At 41.5% G+C, this 23,609-nt stretch overlaps 1 protein-coding gene across 2 annotated transcripts in view; it reads left to right on the top strand.

The window, feature by feature from the left end:
• The window catches only part of PLPPR5 (phospholipid phosphatase related 5), a 135,226-nt gene continuing 120,060 nt past the window's right edge, over positions 8,444–23,609 (top strand). Inside the window, exon 1 of one of the 2 annotated variants that reach the window (XM_005678058.3) lies at positions 8,444–8,888. In XM_005678058.3, the coding sequence (XP_005678115.1) occupies positions 8,652–8,888 (237 nt within the window). In that variant the 5' untranslated portion in view covers positions 8,444–8,651. The remainder of the gene's footprint in view (positions 8,889–23,609) is intronic. The other variant, XM_005678059.3, reaches the window with a different exon arrangement.

Here is a 23,609-nt window from a genome sequence, read left to right as displayed (position 1 = left end):
CAACACTTACAAAGACTAATCTCCTACATATTGAACCACTACAGTAATGAATAGTGAGAACTGAACTCAAAATAATGACCCCTATGTCAGATCATCAAAGAAAAATGTAGTATATTCAGCACAATTTGATTACTAATTTAACAGTTCTGACAAAAAACGGTAGAGCGTTTCTATTAATAAAAGCAGTAGTTTCCCAGGATACCCTATTTAAGAGCCTTTTTGAAGTTAATTAAGATTTTACTATTCATCTTCTTCTATTTTTATTGGAGATATGTATGAGCCAAAAGAAGTATTAAAGCAAAATATCAGTAAGTGGAAAGCAAAGTAAAATGTTTTATCTTTATCAATTACATTAAATTAAAGACACCATTACACACTGAGGCATTGATTATAGTAATGAAATATGATTAATCATACTCAACAGCATAGAGTGCTAATCACAAGAGTAAACACAACAATATGCACAGTGATGTTTCCTTTCCAAATATTTCCTCCACTTTCTTTCAAAGTGATACAATCCACATGCACTTATATTTTAATGAAAATTTTTCTGCGACTATTTTCCAATTCAGTAATTAAGACATTATGTCTTTACTTGTCCAAAAAATTACTTTGCATGCTTATAGTTGTAAATCTGTAGATTGGAAAAAAGCCCAGTCATTTACTAATCCATTCAAGAAAGATGAAATTTAGGCCAGAAATTCATCATGCCAGAAGCCTTTATGTTCTCACTAAAACAGTATTCTGAAAATCCTCTGATATTAAACTAATAGTTGACCCTGGACCACATATGAATAGAAGGAACCATTTTGAGTGTTTAGTTTCTGTTATATCTTTGTTTCAACCACTACCTAGTGCACTGAAGGACAACCGAATAAATGCTGATTAGCATTCACAAGCTGTATTCTTGACAAAGGACCCACAGCTGTCATAACCATAGTTTTCCCACATGCTCCATATCGCTGCTAAAGAAACTCTGTTTCTCAAAGTGTTAGCAGGATTTGTGATTTTGTTTAGTTGGATGGTTCTCATTTATCATAGCACACATAATGACTTTCAGGTGTCTTCAAGTAACATGATGTTACATAGATAGTTCAGCAGAATTTTATGCAGGCACATTTTCAAATGGATCAATAAAAGTTTTGCTGACACAGCAGTGGCAGGATTAATTATACCAGAAGAGTAACAATATCCGTAATGATCATTTATAGCCGTGAGTGGCCAAGGTTCTATACCACATCTTGGTGAAGCAGGCAACATTATCCACATTGTAGGACACCATAGATATTAAAATGACTTGGCCAAGGTTCCTCAATTATGAATCTACAGAGTAAAGATATGAACTCGGTTCTGTAGAGTTCTGGGTCCTTGGGCTTATCCATCATACTTAATTGCCACACTTTTATGTTCCTATCCTTAATAATTGTTTAAAGATATTCTTAGGGAAGGTGCATATTTTGAAACTTTCCTTGATGTTACGGATCCATGGAGTTATAGGTAACAACTTTTTTATCATTAAAACATATGGTGAACAATTCAATATTCACAGATATAGCAACAGACCAGGCAGCAATTAATCTGAGCTTTTGTGATTTGAAACAGTGCTGGGGAGAAAATCCAGGACCCAGTCAGATTAGGTATCCTCTTCTCCTAATCAGAATGTTTTCTAACGCAGATTTGTCCAGTGCTTTAATATTTATTGCTAAGTCACTTCAGTCGCATCCGACTCTGTGTAACCCCACAGATGGCAGCCCACCAGGCTCCCCCATCCCTGGGATTCTCCAGGCAAGAACACTGGAGTGGGTTGCCATTTCCTTCTCCAATGCATGAAAGTGAAAAGTGAAAGTGAAGTCGCTCAGTCGTGTCCGACTCTTAGCGACCCCATGGACTGCAGCCTACCAGGCTCCTCCGTCCATGGATTTTCCAGGCAAGAGTACTGGAGTGGGGTGCTATTGCCTTCTCCTAATATTTATTAAGCGTTTATAAATATAAGCCATTTGATGGCTTTGTAAAGATTCATTAACCCAATTTTACAGACGAGCAAACTGAGATTCAGAGAGGCTAAATGACTGTCATGGGCATACAGTTTAAGTATTAGCCACATGTCCTAATTAACTTTCACTGACTTAATAATTTAAATTTTAAATATAGGATAATAACATAATAATTTTAAATAACAGCATGTTGTTTTTTTTCATTATTTCCCAGTCTTTATTTAATAATTATTTTGTGATTTAACTTGGCCCATCAATTTCATACCTTTCCTTTCAGTGAAATATAATTAGGTTTTCTAATAAAACATGTGCTTCATTTGTGTTAATTGTTTTGAAAGTGAAAACTTACATCGTAAATATAGACTAGAACAGCTGTAACATAGCCATAGAGTGAGGCACTTTCAAGATTTCTTAGTGGTCCTAGTTGAAGATCGGAGAAGGCAATGGCAACCCATTCCAGTACTCTTGTATGGAAGATCCCATGGGCGGAGGAGCCTGGTAGGTTGCAGTCCATGGGGTTGCGAAGAGTCGGACACGACTGAGTGACTTCCCTTTCACTTTTCACTTTCATGCATTGGAGAAGGCAATGGCAACCCACTCCAGTGTTCTTGCCTGGAGAATCCCAGGGATAGCAGAGCCTGGTGGGCGGCCGTCTATGGGGTCGCATAGATTCGGACACGACTGAAGTGACTTAGCAGTTGAAGGTAAGTATCCCTTTCCCTAGTCGAAAGCATCTGACCTTTGAAATAAACATCCCATTACAGCAGGAACCGCAAAGACAGAGACACAAATTACTATTCTAGCTGGTTTCTCTTCCTGTTTTCTTGAGAAAGCAGCTACCTCCTAAATCAAGCACTGAAAATCATTCTGTGAGGATGCAGTATGCTATGACGGCAAAAATGAAAACGTTATAGGTATAATGCCGAATGTTCCTAGCTCTCTTTAGTTTGACTTTGAGGATGTTGTCTTTTTGAGTTTATATGACAGGGTTTAAGCACAACATTTCTTGAGTTAACCAGTCCTACTGTATTTCTTATTCAAGCTTCAGGGGTGTTCTCTAAATCAAACTCTCCTGAGGTTAGTAAAGTGGTGCACTTATTCATTTTCTAGATCCACATCAATAAAGATCTGTTAAGATAGTGTCTTTTGCAGTTCAGTAAGTATTAGAATGAATCACCAGATGTCCTTACTTATTCTGAATGCAGTTATCTGGCCTAAAATATGCCTTTTTCCAAACCTATTCCCATGAGATCTCCTACTAATATATATGTTAATATTTAAAGTTCCTCACTAGTGTAAAGTCATGTGACTTGTCATGTGTGTGATTCTCCTTAAACATCTCTAGCACAGGTTAAGCACTATGAACACAGATTTTTGAAGTTTTTAAAAGAAGGCGCTAGTGTTTTTTTTTTTTTTTGAGAGCTTCTGAATTCTTCATACCTCTTCATCTCAGCTATGCATTGACATTGTAATGTTATTTATCTCTGTTGTACATGGAGTGAGAAAAACGTCAGGAAAATGCCTGGGTTTACCTCTGAATTACCTTAAACACTAGGAAGACAATGTTTATAATTCTGCATCTTCTTTGGTCTTTGGAAATGCTCAGGCATCTCTGCCAAAAATATTCTGTCTATCCCAAACTCCCTAACTACCCTTTTTCCCTTTTCCCCATCCTTTCTTCCAGGAACCATAAGTCTGTTCTCTAAGTCTTAGTTTAAGACGGACATGTACACACTGCTATATTTAAAATGGGACGAGAACCTACTGTATAGCACATGGAACTCTGCTCAATGTTATGTGACAGCCTGGATGGGAGGGGAGTTGGGGGAGTATGTGGTGGTTTAGTCGCTAAGTTATGTCTGACTCCTGCGATCACACGGACTGTAGCCCGCCAGTCTCCTCTGTCCATGGGATGTTCCAGGCAGGAATACTGGAGTGGTTTTCATTCCCTTCTCCAGGGAATCTTCATGACCCAGGGATTTAACCCAGGTCTCCTGCACTGCAGGCAGATTCTTTACCAACCACTGAGCTACCAGGGAAGAATCCCTTTGGGGAAGAATGGTTACATGCATAGGTATGGCTGAGTCCCTTTGCTGTTCACCTGAAATTATCACAACACTGTTAACTGGCTATACTCCAATGCAAAATAAAAAGTTGAAAAGACAGAAATAGCTGTGATTTAAACCTAACAATAAATAAAGTCTAGTAATAAGTAAAGCCGGATCCTAACTTTAAACAAACATTCTGTCTATAAATTAACGAGGTCCAAATCCTTGAACTTGAGCAGGGAATCTCAATCTGACTCTCGATATGCATAGATTCGATATACAGAACCCACTTGGTCATAATATTGAGAAGCCAGGTCCATTTCCTATTCCCTTCTGTTAGGCACCTGAGGTTCTAAAACTGAAGAATAATACATTCATTCACTCATCTGCTGTGGCTGCTGCTGCTGCTAAGTCGCTTCAGTCGTGTCCGACTTTGTGTGACCCCATAGACAGCAGCCCACCAGGCTCCCCCATCCCTGGGATTCTCTAGGCAAGAATACTGGAGTGGGTTGCCATTTCCTTCCCTAATGTATGAAAGTGAAAAGTCAAAGTGAAGTCGCTCAGTCGTGTCTGACTCTTCAAGACCCCATGGACTGCAGCCTACCAGGCTCCTCCGTCCATGGGATTTTCCAGGCAAGAGTACTGGAGTGGGGTGCCATTGCCTTCTCTAATTCACTCATCTAGCTAGCCACAAATATTCAGTACTTGACTTCCCAAAGACTATTCAAATGGTCTTTTCACTTGCTGCCAATCTAAAGACCACCTCCACCCTGACTTTTGTATGTTTGTCTTCCATCTATAGAAGAAAAGTTACAAACCATATAGACAAGGACTACATCTTCCTATGCCAGTCTAGCACTTTACTAGTTCTTACTAGAACATGACTATTGTGGTGGGTGGATGAGACGTACTGGAACTGATAAATAATTCCCCCAAGATCTGTCCCAGGATTTATCATGGTTTTATAGGTGGAGAAACATGGTAGGACGGGAGTGGTTGTTAAGTCCTGCACAAATAAATACAATATGAATCACTGGAAGTTGGAAAAGAAGAGAGCTCTACATACCACACTTTTGATCTATATTATCCAATTTGGTGGGAGCTAAGATGGGGAGGATTTTGCTTTTTGTTAAGAAAGACTGACTGCTACAATACATTTGAAAGACTAATAATATGCCTAGGAATTAAATTAAGAATTTGGGCAAGATTCCAAAAGATTAAATATGGGTAGTGCTGTTTTTAATCTAGAAACATATAGTTAAATTAATAATTGAAGCAGGGTTCCAAAGGATTCTTTGAAATTGAAAATACATATTTTGGAAAAGAATTAGCTTTAATGATTCATAAGAAAATAAAATGAAGAAACAGGGAAGTGTTTCTAACCTAAATAAGTACCTTCTTTGGGCCAGGCACTTTACATATTCTCATTTAATTGTCAAAATAAGCCCAGAGGTAAGAAAAATTGGTTCATTTTGTCTCTAAGAAACCTCAGGCTCAGGAAAGGAAAGGAACCAGTCCAAGGGCACACTGCTCATGCTCTTTCACCAGCCTCACACCATTTCTATGTAGAACCAATTTGCTGAAACATTCACAGAAATTTTATGTTGGTATCTTTAGAACATGAGTTAAGATTCAACATTAACTCTGAATTTCAGCACTGGATGGTAACTCAACCACAAATCAGTCAGCAACACCAATTTGACCATCTAACAGGAACAAATGATGGGGACATTGAGAATTCTGAAGGAAAATAATATCTTATTCTTGAGATGGATACCATCTGAAACAGAAGATGGAATGTGCACAGATCTACAGAAAAACAGATATTCCTACAGAAATATGGATAGGCCCAGAATCATTTTGTACGCAGTAAAATGAGAAGGAAGTGACTGGGGATGGGTATTAGAGTGGCCTGGGTTAAGGCTGCTAAAAACATGTCTGACTAGGGTATATTTTATGGAATTTAAACACAATGTGCTGGATATAATGAAATAAGCATCAATAATCCTCATATCAACCTTGTAAAGTAAGTACCAGTATCAATTCTATCAGTGATGAAACTAAGGCAGGAAGAGGTCCAGCATGTTGCCCAGGTTCCCTGGATTGGTTAAGTGGTAGAACGACTTGAACAGAGGCAGGACCCTGAGTTGGTGCTATTATGTTGCCCTGTGTTGCAAATAAGGATATAGGCTAGGTTTATCTAGGGAGATAAAGATGGTGATTCTCTAACCTTGACAATAATTTTATATGTGAAAACACTTCCCTGTTGTTTAAGTTTAGAGGGGTAAGGTCCTTAATTTATTCAGATTAAATACCTTTGTGAATGGCACAATGTACCATTCCCTACTCACTGATGAGGACAGAGCAGTGAACAGCACTGCTGTGTTATGCATAGTACTAGGCACACGTGCATGCAGGCTGAGCCGCTTCAGTTGTGTTCAACTCTTTGCGACCCACCAGACAGCAGCCCACCAGGCTCCTCAGTCCATGGGATTCCCCAGACAAGACCACTGGCGTGGGTTGCCATGCCCTCCTCCAGGTGACCTTCCGGACCTGGTGTCTCTGAAGCACACGCTACTGTAATGGGAAGCCCACTAGGCACACAGTACACCAGGACACTGTGTAAAATGCATTACAATGCATTTTAAATTTGAATTTAAATTAATTTGTCAAAATGAATGCTTTCATTAATTTGAATAAATTACCTATATTAGACTCTCCTTAATCCAAAGTTACATTTAAAACTACCTTTTAGAATTAGCACCATTCTTCAAAAAATTCTATTAAATAGGAAGGTTTGGGGGATTCCTATTTAGAACCAGATTTGCAGTTCAGACACTCTTACAGCCTTAGAATGATTTTCTAAAGGAAGCCCGAAAAAAAAAAAAATAAAATAAATAAAGGAAGCCCGAGACCATGCATCTCTGCAGTAATTACATTTTCACAATATGATGTCTTTTTTGTCCATTTAGGAACAGTTTACTCTCAGTGCCCAAAGCTGTTTATTATACAGGTTGTTAAGTGTTGTTTATCTGGTAAGCACTAAGTAATTAGTTATTAAATGAGGTCTGTAACACCGTAGAAGGTAAAATATTCTACATCAAATTCACCCTGCCTTTATTATCTTATCCTAAACAATCAATCATTTGCCAAATTTAAAAGGGCAATTTCGCCTAAAAATGTTTCTTTACTGATGATAAAGGCCCACCTCTAAAAATCATCAAGCTACAACCAATTAAAATGAATATTCCAGAAATCTGCTAGATTGATTCCACTTTGTAATGAGAAGAGCAGGGCTCCGGGAGTACTCTCATCCCCTCGCCTTGCATACAGGCTTCCTACCTTCTCTCTGGAGTGGAAGGTAAGCAGTGTCAGGTTCCCCTAAGCTCTCCCACCCCCATGTCCCCTCAGTATGCTGCCTACTCTTGCAGGCAGGGATACACATGGCACACGAACGGGCTCTTTACATACATGCAGTTGCACTGCTACTTACATACCCACGCACACGCGTGCATGGCCAGTGTATTGGAGGGTTCTGTATGCCTGTGGTGTGAGCCCTCTTTGTCTCCCGATCCTTTCACTTGACCCCTGGGAACTGCAGCAATACCGGGGAACTCAGGGAATAGCGAGGTGAGGCAAACGGTCCGTTTTTCCTTCCCTAGTGGCTGCCACCGCTGGGTCCTAGGAATTTGCAATGCCTCGTCTCACAGGCATCTAATAAAGGGAAACTGAGATGATAAGCCAGAGGAGAATACGTGAGCGAGAAAGGGGCCGTTGTACAAGAGATGATGCTTCCGGAACTCCGGAGCTCTGTTTTTACGTACAAAGCCCTAGGAAACTGGAGGAGGAGGCAGAGAAACTCCGAATCTAAAATCCTCTGAGATGATGCTTCTCTCTGCGCCTAGAAACCAGCGCTGGGCGTGTGTCCTGCGCGGGGTTAAGGAATCCCAGGGAGCGCCGGCTGAAAGTCGCTGCAGGGCACCGGGACTTTGCGCTTCGCGGGGCTGCCCCCGGAAGACGCATCCACGCACCGTTTTCCCAGGCGTTGTGCGGGTTTCCTAAACCGTCCAGCTGCTGCCTCAGAAGGGAGTTTCTAGAAGCTCCTTCTCTGCTGCCTCCCCTCCCCCTCTTTTGGGTTTTTACCCCGGCGAGGAGCTTCTCCAGCTCTACCGCGTCTGCCCTCCGAGGGGTACAGGTGCCGCTGTCCCATCCGCCGCCGCCGCCGCCTGGTCCACCCCTCCGCCGGGCGGGCCCGCGGCTTCGGTCCGGCGCGGCTGCATCGCGGACCGTCTCCTGCCTGGCCGCTGCCGGCGGCCCGGGACTCCCCGCCCTCCCGCGCAACCCCGCGCTCGGGCGGGCGGCGCTTGCGGCGGGCAGGGGGCGGGGAGGGGAGCAGGGGTTCGTCCGGGGGGTAGCCGCCTCCTCCGCAGCCCGCCGGCGCCTCGAAACCCGGACCTGCCTCCGCCTCTTCCTCCGGCAGCTCCATCCCGCCTCCCGCGCCTCGTCCTCCTGCCGCCCCCGCCGCCGCGCCCCCGGGTGGCTGCCTCGGCGGACCCGGGAGGGGGTCCGTCCGTCGCCCGCTCGGCTCGGCCCGGCCCGGGGGGCGTGCATGCCCCTGCGGCCCGCGGCGCTCACCAGCAGCATGCTCTATTTCCAGATGGTGATCATGGCAGGGACGGTGATGCTGGCGTACTACTTCGAGTACACGGACACGTTCACCGTGAACGTGCAGGGCTTCTTCTGCCACGACAGCGCCTACCGCAAGCCCTACCCGGGCCCGGAGGACAGCAGCGCCGTGCCCCCCGTGCTCCTCTACTCTCTGGCCGCCGGGGTCCCCGTGCTCGTGGTAAGCCCGGGGGCACTCGCCCTCGCCCCGACACCGTTTTTCCTCCCCTCGCCTTCTGGGTTGAGGGCCCGCCGAGGTCCGGGCGCCTCAGCCTCTGCCTTCCAAGTTCCTCCAAGTTGCCGGCAGCCCCTTCCCCAGAGGACAGTGTTTTAGGGCGCGTCGTGGGTGGGTGCCAAGGAAGCCCCCAGCTCTCCGCGGCTGCCGCTCCTGCCTCCCCGCATCCCCGCGATGGCTGCACCGTAGGGTGTCACGAAGAGGGATGGGAGGGAAGGGGGTTGTAGGAGGTGACGGGTGGGAGTCGGGGCTGGGGAGGAGGTGAGTTATCGGGTTCAATCTTGAGTTCATCTACTCTGTGGCCTTGCTCTGCTGGCCGCCGCCTCTCACCTAGCGACTGGAAGGCGAGCGGCAGCGGGGCCGGCGAGAGGGAGACGGGGATCAATTACTGGATTGTGGAAGGGACTCCTGCTTCCAGAGTCGGGGCGCATATGTCCGGTTTACCGCCTGCTTTCTTTCCCGAAAGGCAGTGCCAATGGCACTAAGCTGACCAGGGAACAAATACCTAAAAAAGAAAATGAGAACTCTTAAATGAAGAGGCTCCGGAAGCAGTGCTTGCTGAAAAGCGGGAGCTGTGCTTAAATTACAAGATTTATTTAAAGGCTGTTCCACTCCCTGGGCAGCTTGTCTTTTTCCCCTAGAGCCTCTCTGAGAATGTCTCTTGGGTTTATGAACTGTGTGTGTGTGTGTGTGTGTGTGTGTGTGTGTCTACGGTCACGCCTGCACACACATAAATATATACACACACATATACATATGTGATTACGAAGCTAATAATCGTTTAATAATTTCTTATGTGAATGTGGTGCAAAGTTATCGGTAAGAGAATTCCTGTTTTTTCGGAAGACAATATATGGTTCCTTTAATATTGTCAAAGTACTGGAGGTTCCGTTCCTGTGGTAGCTTCTTCCCTTCTCTCTCAGCAGATAACAAATGAAGGGGGAAAGAAAAGGTACTTTTTTTTCAGTGGTTGAGTTGCAGTAATGAATGTTAAGAACATCTAAGGTTTGGATACTCATGATTTCTTTGATTTCAGGGGAAATTAGTCAATAATTTACAAAATAATGAAAAGTTCCCACCCATCATGGAATTCCATAAACAAGCCAAGAAACTTCTTGGTAACTTTAAAGTAACTTTATCACAGGTACTGTGATAGTTGACTTCAAATCCAGCTCAAGTTTACTGGTTTGAAAAGTGTTAGACCTTGCACCAGAAAATGTTTGTTTTTTTCCATTGTAATTTGCTAAACTATGCCAGAAAGTCCAAATATGGTGTCATGTTTATTTTCTCACCTCTATTTGAGAAGCTGTAAGAGAAAAAATTAATTGGTAATCAGGCCCTTTTGCTTTCTGCAGATGTTGGGTTTCCAAGGCACATGTTTTTCAAGAGACTAAATAGCTCAGGGATTTTTCAAGATTTTTTTTTTTTTTTAAGAAAAAAGCCTGTTACTTTCAGGACACTGGTTTGGTTTCAACCATAATCAGGAATGTCTGTAACTTGTCAGTTGTTAATTACCATTCTGTGTCTCATTTAAATGAGATAGCACTTTTCAGATCCAAGTATCCATCCCTGTTGAGGTGCCATTTAGAGATGCTAACATATTTGCACAAAGAACTTGATTATTCCCCACTTAGGGGGAGCTACTAAGGGGAAAGGGAATTAATTAGTCATTATTGAGTGCCTACTTTGTGCTGGGCACTGAATAGTCAGCGCCACATGCACTTCTCAGAGCAACCCTTCCAGGATATACAGTCGATTAACATTTGAGGCCCCCGAAGATCAGATAATAAACTAGAAGCACCTGAAAATGAAGCCGGTGGGTGTGGTGTTTGATGCCTCTTCGACCTGATGCCAAGTGCCATACTGCTTGTCCTAGTTCCAGAGAACACTTTCTCTGAAAGAAGCTGAGAAAGGCTGCCAGGGTGAGGATCCAGAATATACCCACGAGATTTTAAAAGGAATGACCTGACTTGATTCCCATGATTTGATTTTCAGTTCTTTAGTTACAAGAGAGAGAATTTGGGAGTCAGTGTGCACAGAAGGAAGTGTTGGGGTTTTGAGGCTAGCTGTGATGCTGGCCTTTGTTTCCTCTTCCGCTCTTCCCACTAGTACACTCTCACAGTGTGAATGGTTGGGAACAGTAATGGCAGCCCTGCCTTTCCATTCCTCTCAAGAACACTGACTTAGCCCAGTCACTTTTCATGAAAACAGTGTTACTAATAATAGTGTTAGCAATACCTGTCATTCGTTGGATTTTATCCTCTGTGCGTGCGTGCTAAGTCTCTTCAGTCATGTCCGACTCTGCGACCCTGTGGACTGTAGCCCGCCAGGCTTCTCTGTCCATGGGATTCTCCAGGCGAGAATACCGAAGTGGATTGCAATGCCCTTCTCCAGGACATCTTCTGGACCCAGGAACCGAACCCGCATCTGCTAATATCTTCTGCACTTGCAGGCGGGTTCTTTACCACTAGCACCACGTAGGAAGCCCTATTCCCTATACCTATCTAATACTTGAATTACTTATGAAAGCTGTTAGTATTGCCGACTAACCTTTGGGAAAACTGAGATTTAGAAAGGTTAATTAACTTGCCAAGGACCAAGCCTAAAAACATTACGTCCAGAATTTTAACCCTACTATGTCAAACCTGTGCCTTTTCCATTACAGTATTCCAATTCAGCTTACTCATAAATCATTCTTCTAAACAAATGCCTCCAATGGTCTCTTTCCCCATCTTCTACATTTCTTGGACTATAGTGATAAAGATTCTATATAATATATATATATATTTAACCTTCAAACTCATTTCTAATCCTTAAAACTAATTTTGGAAAGTAGTTCTCCTCACTACCACAATCAGTGGTTTGGTTTCCAATTTACCAGATTTATTTATCTAAAAGTGAAAAGCAATATATTCTTTACATTTTGTCACATATATAGTGTTGACTTGGGGTGAATGTATGGAGTCTGACAGATTCAAAGTGCATTCTGCTGTTACATTAAGAGTTGGGGATTTTACTTGCTATGTAACCTTGATTGCTATGTAACAACTAATTTACAGCTCCTTAATTCTTGATTTTCTAAGTCATAGGATTTTGGATATTAAATGGGATATAATATGTAAACATCATTCTTGGCTCATAGTTGATAATCCATAGGAGATCACTCTATAATTAACATTATTAACAAAATAGTAATTCAGTAAATGCTTATTGAATTCCTGTGTTGCATGCACTCTCTTAGCCAGAGTAGTGGTTATAAAAAAGGCAATTTCAGAAGTAATCTATGGTCACTGATCCTAGAGGGTTTACATGCTAAGTTGGGAAAAACCATGCCAAAAGTCATAAATCACCATAAAAGAAGTGTTATCTGCACATATATGTATATGTATACACACACACACAGACACACACACATATGTATACCAAAAAGACCCCTGGTGGTTCAAAGAGGACAAGATCATTTTTAATTGAAGAGATGGAGAAAGGGTTCTTGAAGCAAATGGCGGCTTTGGGGATGTGATTTGAAGGAGGGCCAAAATGGAGTTTGAGTTAGGACATCGAAGAAGCAGCTGTATGAACATGAACTACGTGCTTGGTAGAGAGAATGCAGCTTGTACCTGTGAAACAGGGAGTGGCCGGTTTTGTTTCTAAGGTGGTGTGTGGGGAACACAGGGATATGTGGCTGAAGAGGAAGACTAGGGTCTCAGCACTGAGTCCTGGAGTGTCAGGCTGAGTTTTTCTCAATTTGTTGGGAACTGAGTAGGGACTTGTGTGATGGGTGGTGTTTTAGGACATTTTGGGGACCGTAGTGTAGGGCTCTTCTATTATTAAATATCCGTGTAAGATAATTTTAGGCTCTTTATCTCCAGATCTATTTTGTGTTGTGAAATATTATTATTTTAATTGTATTCTCAGGAAACACCTGTAATTTGACTCATTTACAAAGATGACATGGTTTACAAACTCTTTTAAAACAGGTACTGTTCAGTTTGATCTGTATAGCGTTTACAAAAGCACCGCCTCTAGGATTTACAGATGTAAATTTAATAAGGGACCTGTGTTTTTTGTTGATTAAAAGACCTGGTGTTGACAATGGTTTCTGCTCTCTATGTTTGGATACAGTGGCCACTACACTGGCCCCGGTTGTTCCTTAGATCTCTGAGTAACACAGATGATCTGAAGGAGACAAAGCTAAACCATCCCTCTTCATAGAGCCAGAATGAAGGCTGGAAAAACAACACTGAGCTGGGCACGTTTAAGAGTGAGGGGATATTTCTGATTCTTTATGCCTGCATCCGCAGGAAGCTCCCCCAGCTCTGAGACTGAGGCATGGAGCTGCTACTGCTGCTATCCCAAGGATGTTGCATTTCTAAATGTGGTGGAAGTAGATGGTGATAGGAAGATATCTCATATCCAGAGCTCCATCTTGTTAAATACTCGAGGCTTCCCCACAGACCTCTCCTTCCTTGAATCTTGCCTTGGGTGCCCACTCCTAACGCTGCCCGTCTCCACTCCCAGAATACACTATACTTCTGTGGTGTGGGCAGGAGAAAAAGCACAGACACTAGCGTTAGGTCTGAATTCTTATCCTGCTTTTTCTCACTACCCATGTGAACTTGGGAAATTTTACTTATTTATAAACCAATGATTAAACAATATGCTTCCTGAGAGGCAGTGTCTATAGAGGTTAAGATCACAATTCTGGGGTCAGATTGCAAGCCCAGATTTACCACTTTCCAGCTATGTGAACTTGAGCCTCTCTTTCTATGCCTGTTTCTTCTGTAAAATGGAGATCCTATGAGTATGAAATTGGTTAACGTATGTAAATATCAGATTAGGGCCCAGGTGTATGTGTGTTAGCTACCATTATTCCTCCCAAGGTTTGGGGATAATTAATCACACAGCCTATTTAAGGCATCTAGCAAAATACCTTTGTTAGGGGCTCCAGGGCTGATAAAATATTTGAGGTGGACAGAAGCCACCTAGTTCTATCCATCACCCACAAAATTGGGGAGCCTGATCGCAAAAATAGTAGAATTCAATCAGACCTCTGTTCTTCCAATCCAGTCAGTGATTTCTGCCTTTGACAGCACCTTCATTTCTTCATTTCTTCAGGGTAACAGTAGCTAATATTTCCTATGTACCAGACACTGTGTAACATAAATTTAATGTGTTCCTTTGTTTAATGCTCACCATAGTAACATACTTTCTTTAAACATGCACACTATCTTTAAGCCCACTTTTTAATGAGAAATGAAATGTTTACTGAGATTAGACGTCAGACTTGTATTACATTTTTTCAATCCATTAATACAATTAATCTTCACAGTAAACTTATGAAGGAGACTTGGATGTAAAAAGGTGAGATGATCAGTCCAGAGTCCTACAGTGACAGTGCCAGAATCGTCAAAGCCCGTGTATTTAGTTATTTTGTAATGTACCTTTATCCTTACATGTCAAACAGATCTTTAAAGATAATTAGTCATAGGGATTCCATACTGAAAGGGTCAAACTTTTCTCAAACCTTTCTTCTTCGGTTTCTTTTCTTTTTTTTTTTTTTCTGATTTGATGGGAAACTTTGTGTTCCAGAGTAGATAATAGTTTCAATGTGTAGTGTAGGAAATTGATTTGTTTCCTATTAAGCTTGAAATGTCATGGAAAGGTGGGTGGCAACAGGACGGATTCAAAGATGTTTCTGTTCTGATCTGCAGCCACGTTTCTTATCTCTGTGGCGCACATGGGTATGGTGCTGCGGGTACCTGCTTTTCTCTGGAATCCTCTGGTTCTAGATCTGCAAACAGCTGTGCACGGAGAGCTGAGGCGTCCTCTGCATCTAAGACATGTTTCTTAAAATGGACCCTAGCGCTAGATTTGGGGGGAGTAGTGAACACACTGAAATTGTGGTATAAAATACCTTATGTATGTATGTGTGCCCATATGTGTGTGCAGGCATGTGTGCATTTTTCTAGTAAGAGCCTGGTGGCTTTATCAGATTGTCAGAAATGCCCAAGATTCCTAAAAGTTAAGAACTACACTTTGAGGATTTATGACTCTGTTTAAACTCCTCCTCATGTCTCTGAGGGCTTTTCTTTACTTAGATATTCTCATTCATATTCATTCATTCATGTTCACCCTCCCTCTTTCCCGTCTCCCTCCCTGCATTCCGTTGATAGTCTCTTTTTTTCATTTATCCCCTCCCCTTTGCATACTGATTAAGAGATTGTTATGGGGGTCAGGAATCTGAATCCTCTCCTTCTCCCTCTGCCTCTTCTCCTGCCCCTCCTCCTTCTCTCCCCTTCTCCCCCACCCCCTCCATCCTCTGTCACTCATTATCCCTGTGGCTTCTCTGCAGCAGTTACCTTGTCTGAAAAAATGTTGACTTATTCCTGCCCATCTTTCCTGTCTTGCGGAGCGAGTTTTGAGAATCAAATGGGTGTAAATGCATGTTAGAGACAATAAATCACTGCCTGCATATAAGGAAAACATAACATGAGCAGATTACATGGGTTATCTAGCTGCTTGGTCATTGGAGATGGTTAGATTGCTTATAGCATGGCTTTGCCAGCCCAGTACACTTGCTGTGTGGAGTAGAAAAATGAATGAGATTTTCATACTTCTTTTCTTAGTTTCTTATAGAGAGAATAGCAAAAATAAAAAAGCCAACAGTATGAAATGTCCTAATTATTATAGCTCATAATTCTAACACTCAATGCTGTCTTTCAAAATATTTCAGTAAACTCTTATTTTCAAGATTATTATAAAGAGTCATCTCATTCATTTGTATAATTTGGAAGAAATAATGTTTCCAGGGAGCAGTGTTGATACCATCTGTTAAGTATGCATTGTATCATATTAATTTTTAAATTGGAACTGTTCCCGAAAGCCATTATTTATAAGTTTGGAATCATAACAATACATCTACTGTGTGCTAGGCACAGTGGTATTACTTGGCATGTATAACAAGGGAGGCATATTCACTTCCCTTTGACAGTTCAGACACTGTGCGTGAAATTTTATCTCTTATCCTCAACTTTCTTGTCTGTAAGACTGAAATGATACTTCCCATACCTTTTAAGAATTTAAATATAAACATGCATGAAATAGTAAGTGATAGCTGCCCTTTTAACATAAATGCCAATGACGTCTATTGGTAGTACATGGCAAAAGGATGTCACCCTTAATCATTTCTGTTGAATGGAAGTGGTAAGTCATTAACTCTTCATAATAACTTTTTTAGGTACTATGTGTGGTAACACATCTAAGGAGCTTAAGCAGTTTGCTCCTCTGGGATCTGAATCAATTACTTCAAGTCCTGTTCTCTCTTGGCTACCTACCATTGCCTACCAATTGGATTCACAGCATAAATGGTGTCATTCCTAGAAGACAGGGGAGAGTTAAAGCATCTTGATTATATATCACTGTGCATTTTACAGTAACCTTATGCTTTTACAACCAGGCATGAAAAGGGGAATTTACAATCTGTGTTCAAAGGTAAAACTTCATCGGTTTCTAAGACCACTGGAATAGCCAGTGGCCATGCCGTGCATGTTCAGTTGTGTCCAACTCTTTGGAACCCCGTGAACTGTAGCCTGCCAGGTTCCTCTGTCCATGGAATTATCCAGGCAGAAAACTGGAGTAGGTTGCCATTTCCTACTCTAGGGGATCTTCCCGACCCAAGGGATCAAACCTGTGTCTTTCGTGTCTCCTGCTTTGGCAGGCAAATTTCTTTACCATTGAGCTACCTGGAATAGCCAGTAGAACTTGCTTTTCCCAGCTCAACATTCCATGTAGATAGATGGAAGAGGCAAGTTCTGAGGTCAGAGATCTCAACGTATAGTTAGGAAGATCTTTTTAACAGCCTTTGGAAAATCATAGGAATATCATTTTGATGGGAGATATTTTATCTGAACATAGCATGTGAAATGGAGTTCTATATTCAGTAATATTTAAACTATTTCTGAGAATGCCAGTTTTCACTCAGCAGGCTGGTTACTTTTTTAGTCTTATTATGACAGATGTAGTTTGAGAATCACTGTCAGGAAAATCACTTTTTTTTTTTTTTGGTGAAAACAGAATCTTGAGATTTTTTTCCAAATCAGGTGCATTTGAAACTTTAAAGACAGCCTTTTGGTGGACTTTTCTCACTGAGAGAACATGTGTGAATGGAAGTGTGTGTGTGTGTGTTTGGTATTTAATAAAGTTATAATTTCTTATATGGATTCATTATCTCCCTTGCTTCTAACCTTTATAGTGCTCCCCCACCCTTCTCCTAAGAAAAGAAAATTTCTGGAACATTCCTCTGTATGCTTTCAGACCAAGCACCGACTCCTGTGAGCAGATGTTCTTCCTTAGATGAGATAGCTGCATTCACTTCTGTGATTCCTTCGCGTCTTTAGCACATGCTGTATGCTAAGCTGCTTCAGTCGTGTCCAGCTCTTTGCAACCCTGTGTGCTATAGCCCACCAGACTTCTCTGTCCATGGGATTTTCCAAGCGAGAATACTGAAGTGGGTTACCATGCCCTTCTTCAGGGGATCTTCCTGACCCAGGGATCAAACCCGCACCTCTTGAGTCTCCTGCATTGGCCGGTGGGTTCTTTGCCTCGTGTGCGACCTCTTTAGCACATTGTGGCATTAAAAAAATCTTATATCGTGCTCTAAGTTGTATTTATTTTTATTCATGTTTCCATCACTAGATCTGAGCATCTCAAAGTCGGAGTTTTATAATCTGACTCATCATGCCCAGCTCTTTGGTTATTTTTGGGTAGATAAATTATCCAGGGACTAACTGAAGTTTGTGATGATGAGATTATAATAACCAAATTCTGCTGAGCACACACTTAATAACCATTCATTAAAATAGGCAAAGTAGTCCATACACTCTGTTCTGTAAGTTTAATAAACTGGCAGATCTTGGTCCTTTGGTGTATTTTAAGTGTATAAACCTTATATGAAAGATATATAGAAAAGAAGCATAGTCAAGGTATGATTCTGTGTCCCCCAATTGACACTCTTCAAGCAGAAATACTCCTGCCCATTGAGAACCAAGTCAGAGGGCTGTAGGTTACAGGCCTTGCAGGAGTTTTATAGCTTGTTTGTTCAAGGGTAGGAAGTATTTCCAAACTATTTTAGTCAATCTGCATAGTTTGAATTTTACCAAGTAAGAGTCCTTTTTTTAGCATTTATCATGCTAACTAAAATTCTCTACTTTGATCAGTTAAATATATATATATATATCTTTTTTAATCAACAATGCTACTTTAGTTGTTAATTAAAATGCATGCATGCCAAGTTGCTTCAGTTCTGTCTGACTCTTTATGACCCTATGGACTATAGCCTCTGTCCATGGGATTCTCTAGGTAAGAATATTTGAATGGGTTGCCATGCCCTCTTCCAGAGGATCTTCCCAACACAGGGATCAAACCTGTGTCTCTTATGCTTCCTGCTTTGGCAGGCAGGTTCTTTACCACTAGTGCCACCTGAGAACTCCTGTTAATTAACATATGATGGCAAAAAGATTTATGGCAGTCTCTTTGGTGTGTGACCTTTCTGATAAAACTCTTGTGACTATTGGGATTTCTTTCTTCCCTCCCTCCTCTTTCCTTCTTTCCCTGAGCGAACATTTGTTGAGTACTTTCCATGGGTAGCTTACCTTGAAAACAAGGCTTATCGAGATTGTTTGGCTTGCTCCAAATTCCAAAAACAGGATTAAAGCTAATTTCCCCCTTCTCTAAGTCTCTCACAACAATCTCAGGAAATAAAAGGCTCATGAAATCATGGGGCGCTTAAAGACAAACGTAGTCCTGACATATCTACAGTTACCAAAGTAGCTTACGGCATTTCCTCTCTAAGGACGTGTGTTGATACAACCAGAACTTCTATGTTGCGGAAATTGTGTTTTGCATTTCGAGCATAATGATCCCCTTTTTAAGGGTGCTCTCAGCAGGGCCGGCAAAAACTGTACTTTCCTATCGAGGTTTTTAATCGAGATTTCAGATTTAGCTTTTTCTCACACTGGATTGCACGGAAGTGCTCTTGACACTGAGAAATATCCTGTATTTCCAGAGATCTCATCAAAGCAGAATGCCATGTTCTCCCAAACATCAAAATTGAGCAGTCTTGGATAAAGGCAGTGCACCTGGGGCCTCATCTTGTAATTTAAAATGAGCTCCTGACATTTCCAGTTGAAAAACAAACCACTATCTTCGGTTGGTGGCAATGACCTCTTCCTTCACACGTGCCTTTCCAGCGTGGGCTTTGCTGAGTTACTCAAATGAATGAAGAGACTTAGTCAAAACTACGTGACAACCCTTTTGGTCTCTCACAAAGAGACCTTTGTTTCTTCTTCTCACTGGCTCCATCACATGGTTCCTTGGGGTCCCCTTTTCCTTTTTCCTGGGGCTCAGTCTAGAATACAGATAGAGGAATCCAGTAGACACTTTATTCAAGCCACACTGACAGGCTTTTTCTGCCACTCCATTTTTGGAAAAGATTTGTGAACCCATTGTGAGAGAGATTATGCTTCTTTGTAGCTGGAACTTTTTCATCATGAAAGAGGCCTTAGAGATCATTTAGTTTCATCTCCTAATTTCCAAATGAATGGCCAGAGAGATTAAATGACTTGCCCAAGGCCACGCAGCCAGTGAGAAACTACACGGATAGCGGGACATATACAGGCACTTGGTGTACATCAATCTTTGTAAGTACTTTACACATATTAACTAATTTAATCCTTGCAATATTAGGGATAGGCACTATTGTTATCCCAGTTTACAGATGAGGACACTGATGCTCAGAAAGATTAATCAACTAGCTCATGACCCCACAGCAAGGAAGTGATGTACCTGCATATGCGCTTTTAACACAGAGATGGTTCTCCTTCTCAGGACCAAATTTTTTGTCATCTCTGGGAGGGGTTATGACTGCCTACAAGAAATCGTTCTGCATAGCAGTATTATTAATAGTTAAAAGATAGAGATGAAGAGTATGTGATTATTGTGATAGCTTCTTTTTATGAATTTATACTGTTGATTGAATATTGTATTTACAGTTAACACTTAATCTGTGATAGTGAAGAGGTAGTAGCAGGTTAGGAAAAAAGCATTTAATTTAACCAAAATCATTTGGTTCTATGACACTTTCCTTTATTTTGTTGACATCAAATCTTTTCAGACAAAAAGTAAGACTACATTTGAAATTTGCAAATGGATATAACAAAAAATTACCCATTTTTGATACACAGATCTTAAATTCTTATAATATGATTTTAACACGGCACAATATAATTGTCACAGTATATAACTGAACAACTGCACTCACGGCATAGTTACTACATTTAGCATACTAGTTTGGCATAAGTTTGGCAACTAGTTAGAGTCATGGAAAAACTATTCAGTGATATATTTCAGGGAAAAAGACATTTATATATTTATATATTTTGAATCCTTTTTTTTTTTTGGAGGAACTTAGAAATACTCTCTAATCTTGGTCCAGTCCTGTGGTGCTGTTTCCTGTGAAACAGCAGTGACCTAAGAAAGTGCAGCTCTCTGTGCTTTATGTAATTCTCCCTGCTCTTGGTTTCCATCTATTTAAATAATCTCTATTCTTTGGGGGCAGCCCCAGTCCCATCTTTTTCCTAACACTTCTCTTGATGCATCTAATCAATGGTAATCTTTCCTATAAACTCCTTTTTAAATAACTCTTTGCCCTTATATACTTACATAAAACAGGAGGAATTGCAGGTGTAGAGTGGGGAGGAGGAGAGAAAGCAAGACAAAAGGAACCGTAGTCATAATATACTATTTTATGGAACTAGTGAATGCAGAGAACTGTTAATAAATTTTGTGTATGCAGGTTTCATGGATATGAAATTTAAATAAAAGGAGCAGTGACTCACTGATCTGACTGGCGAGTGACCTGAGTTGTCTTCCTTGCTCCGCTAGTTGCTACTTTTGAGACCTGGAGAAAGCCACATAGCTTTTTGGCCACTGTAACCTCAGATAACTGGTTTTAACTCCACTCAGGGCAGAAAACAGACTCATGGCTCCCAGAGAAGCCCTTTCTGTTCATGAAACACGTCTGACTGTTAGGACAGTCTACCTTAACAGGGAAAGCCTGTCTCCTTGTCTTCTGCTTAGTGGTCTCTCGCCTTCTGAAGCCATATGGAACAGCCTAGATGGTTTCCCAGTGAAAGTGTTAGTGGAGCAGTCGTGTCCAACTCCTTGCGACCCCATGGACTGTCGCCCACCAGGCTCCTCTGTTCATGGAATCCAGGCAAGATTACTGGAGTGGGTTGCCATTTCCTTCTCCAGGGGATCTTCCCGGCCTAGGGATCGAACCTGGTTCTCCTGCATTGAAGGCAGATTCTTTACAGTTTGAGCCACCAGGGAAGCCCAGTGTATGAAGTTATCTTTCAGTTCTCTGACTCTTCTTGCGATTTATGGTCTTCAGCTTGACAACGCATGAATTTGAGTCCATTTTACCATTCTGGCCACTCACATCTGATTTTCTCAGATGTCCTGTGTTTGTAAAGCATGGCGCCAGAACCAAATAGTGTATTTCAGATGTACTTTCATTCCTGGCAAATAGAGCAGAAATTTTTCATACTCTTTTTTTTTCTTAGTGGTTTTTGCTTTGGGATCAGTATAAAGTCATTTTATGGTCAGATATCTATAAAGAAAGTAGGTTAAATTTTTCACCAAGTAGGCAAAAATACTGTATGACAACGTATACTGTTCCTCCCATGACCACAGCAAACATTGCTAAGAGATTGTGGCATTTTCTCTCTGAGTCTGATCTAGGAGTTCAGTCTTTAAGACAGAACTCCACGCAACTTCTTATGATCAGATTTGCCCTCTTGGAATCAAATGACTAATAAAATCTTTCCAACTGTAGGTAGCCTATACAGTGTAGTATACTACATGTCTATGCATTATGGTTCAGTTCAGTTCAGTCGCTCAGTCGTGTCTGACTCTTTGTGACCCCATGAACCGCAGCACGCCAGGCCTCCCTGCCCATCACCAACTCCCGGAGTCCACCCAAACCCATGTTCTTCGAGTCAGTGATGCCATCCAGCCATCTCATCCTCTGCCGTCCCCTTCTCCTCCTGCCCTCAGTCTTTCCCAGCATCAGGGTCTTTTCCAATGAGTCAGCTCTTCGTATCAGGTGGCCAAAATATTGGAGTTTCAGCTTCAACATCAGTCCTTCCAATGAACACCCAGGACTGATCTGTAGGATGGACTGGTTGGATCTCCTTGCAGTCCAAGGGACTCTCAAGAGTCTTCTCCAACACCACAGTTCAAAAGCATCAATTCTTCGGCACTCAGCTTTCTTCACAGTCCAACTCTCACATCCATACATGATCACTGGAAAAACCATAGCCCTGACTAGATGGACGTTTGTTGGCAAAGCAATGTCTCTGCTTTTTATGGTTAATTGCATGCAAATATTATGGCCATCAAAGGATTGTAAATTCTTATAGAAGAGCAAATATATCTTGTATATCTTTGACTCTTGTTCACCACGTAATGCCCAATAGAATGCCTTTCAAATAGTAGATATAAGTAATGATTTGTGTGTTTTAAGAGAAGAGAATTAGAGAAGTTAAATTAAAATTATTTGGAGTACCTATTCATAGATACTTAAACCAGAAAGTCCAAATTATTTTTCTAAAACCCATCTTTAAGATTTAGCTTTATTTGCCAGTCATCCCTAATGTCAAATATTTTCCCATGCACACTCAACTTTTTCATGTATTCAAAGAAGTTGCCCTGGTGGTAAAGAATCCGCCTGCCAGTGCAGAAGACCTAAGAAACACGAGTTCAGTCACTGGGTCGGGAGGACCCCCTGGAGTAGGAAATGGCACTCCATTTCAGTCTTCTTGCCTGGAAGATTCCATGGACAGAGGAGCTTGGTGAGCTGTGTAGTCCATGGGCCACGAAGAGTTGGATGTGACTGGGTAACCAAGCACACACACGTATAGAATGTAGTTAAAAATACATCTTATTTACTTTGTGTGGAGAATATTTCAAACATCTATCATTTGTTGTAAAAATCTTTAACATCATCACATTTTGCCTCTGTAACCGCTGTGTCTTTTCCCCCATGTCCTTAATTGTCCAAGGCACAATTAAATTTTTATTACTTTGAATTGTCACTACTTAAGCGTTTATGTGGGCTTCCCTGATGGCTCAGATGGTAAAGAATCTACCTGCAGAGCAGGAGACACTGGTTCGAAACGTGATATTTTCTCTATTTTCAGTACTTTATATTTCTCAAAACAAATTGGTCAGGATCTTCCCAACTCAGGGAGAAGGGGATGGGTACCCACTCTATTCTTGCCTGGAGAATTCCATGGACAGAGGACCTGGCTGGCTACAGTCCATGGGGTCTCAAAAAGTCGGACATGACTAACACCACACATATAAGCATTTATGTAGCATATGCTCTTTCTTCATCAAATGTGATATTTTCTTTGTTTTCATTACTTTATGTTTCTCAAAACAAATTGGTTGATTTAAAGAGCATATCATCTTCCATTCTATTTGGTAAATTAAACCACCAATACATTTCACATGTGAAGTTTGCGTGTTTGGTAAATTAGAAAACTTTTTTGATGTTCTCAAGTAGGATTCAGATCATCGTTAGCAGGGTTTTTAAATGAGATGAGT

Source organism: Capra hircus, chromosome 3 (assembly GCF_001704415.2).
Source record: "Capra hircus breed San Clemente chromosome 3, ASM170441v1, whole genome shotgun sequence".
Taxonomy (NCBI): Eukaryota; Metazoa; Chordata; class Mammalia; order Artiodactyla; family Bovidae; genus Capra; species Capra hircus.
This window is presented reverse-complemented; position numbering and strand designations above follow the sequence as displayed.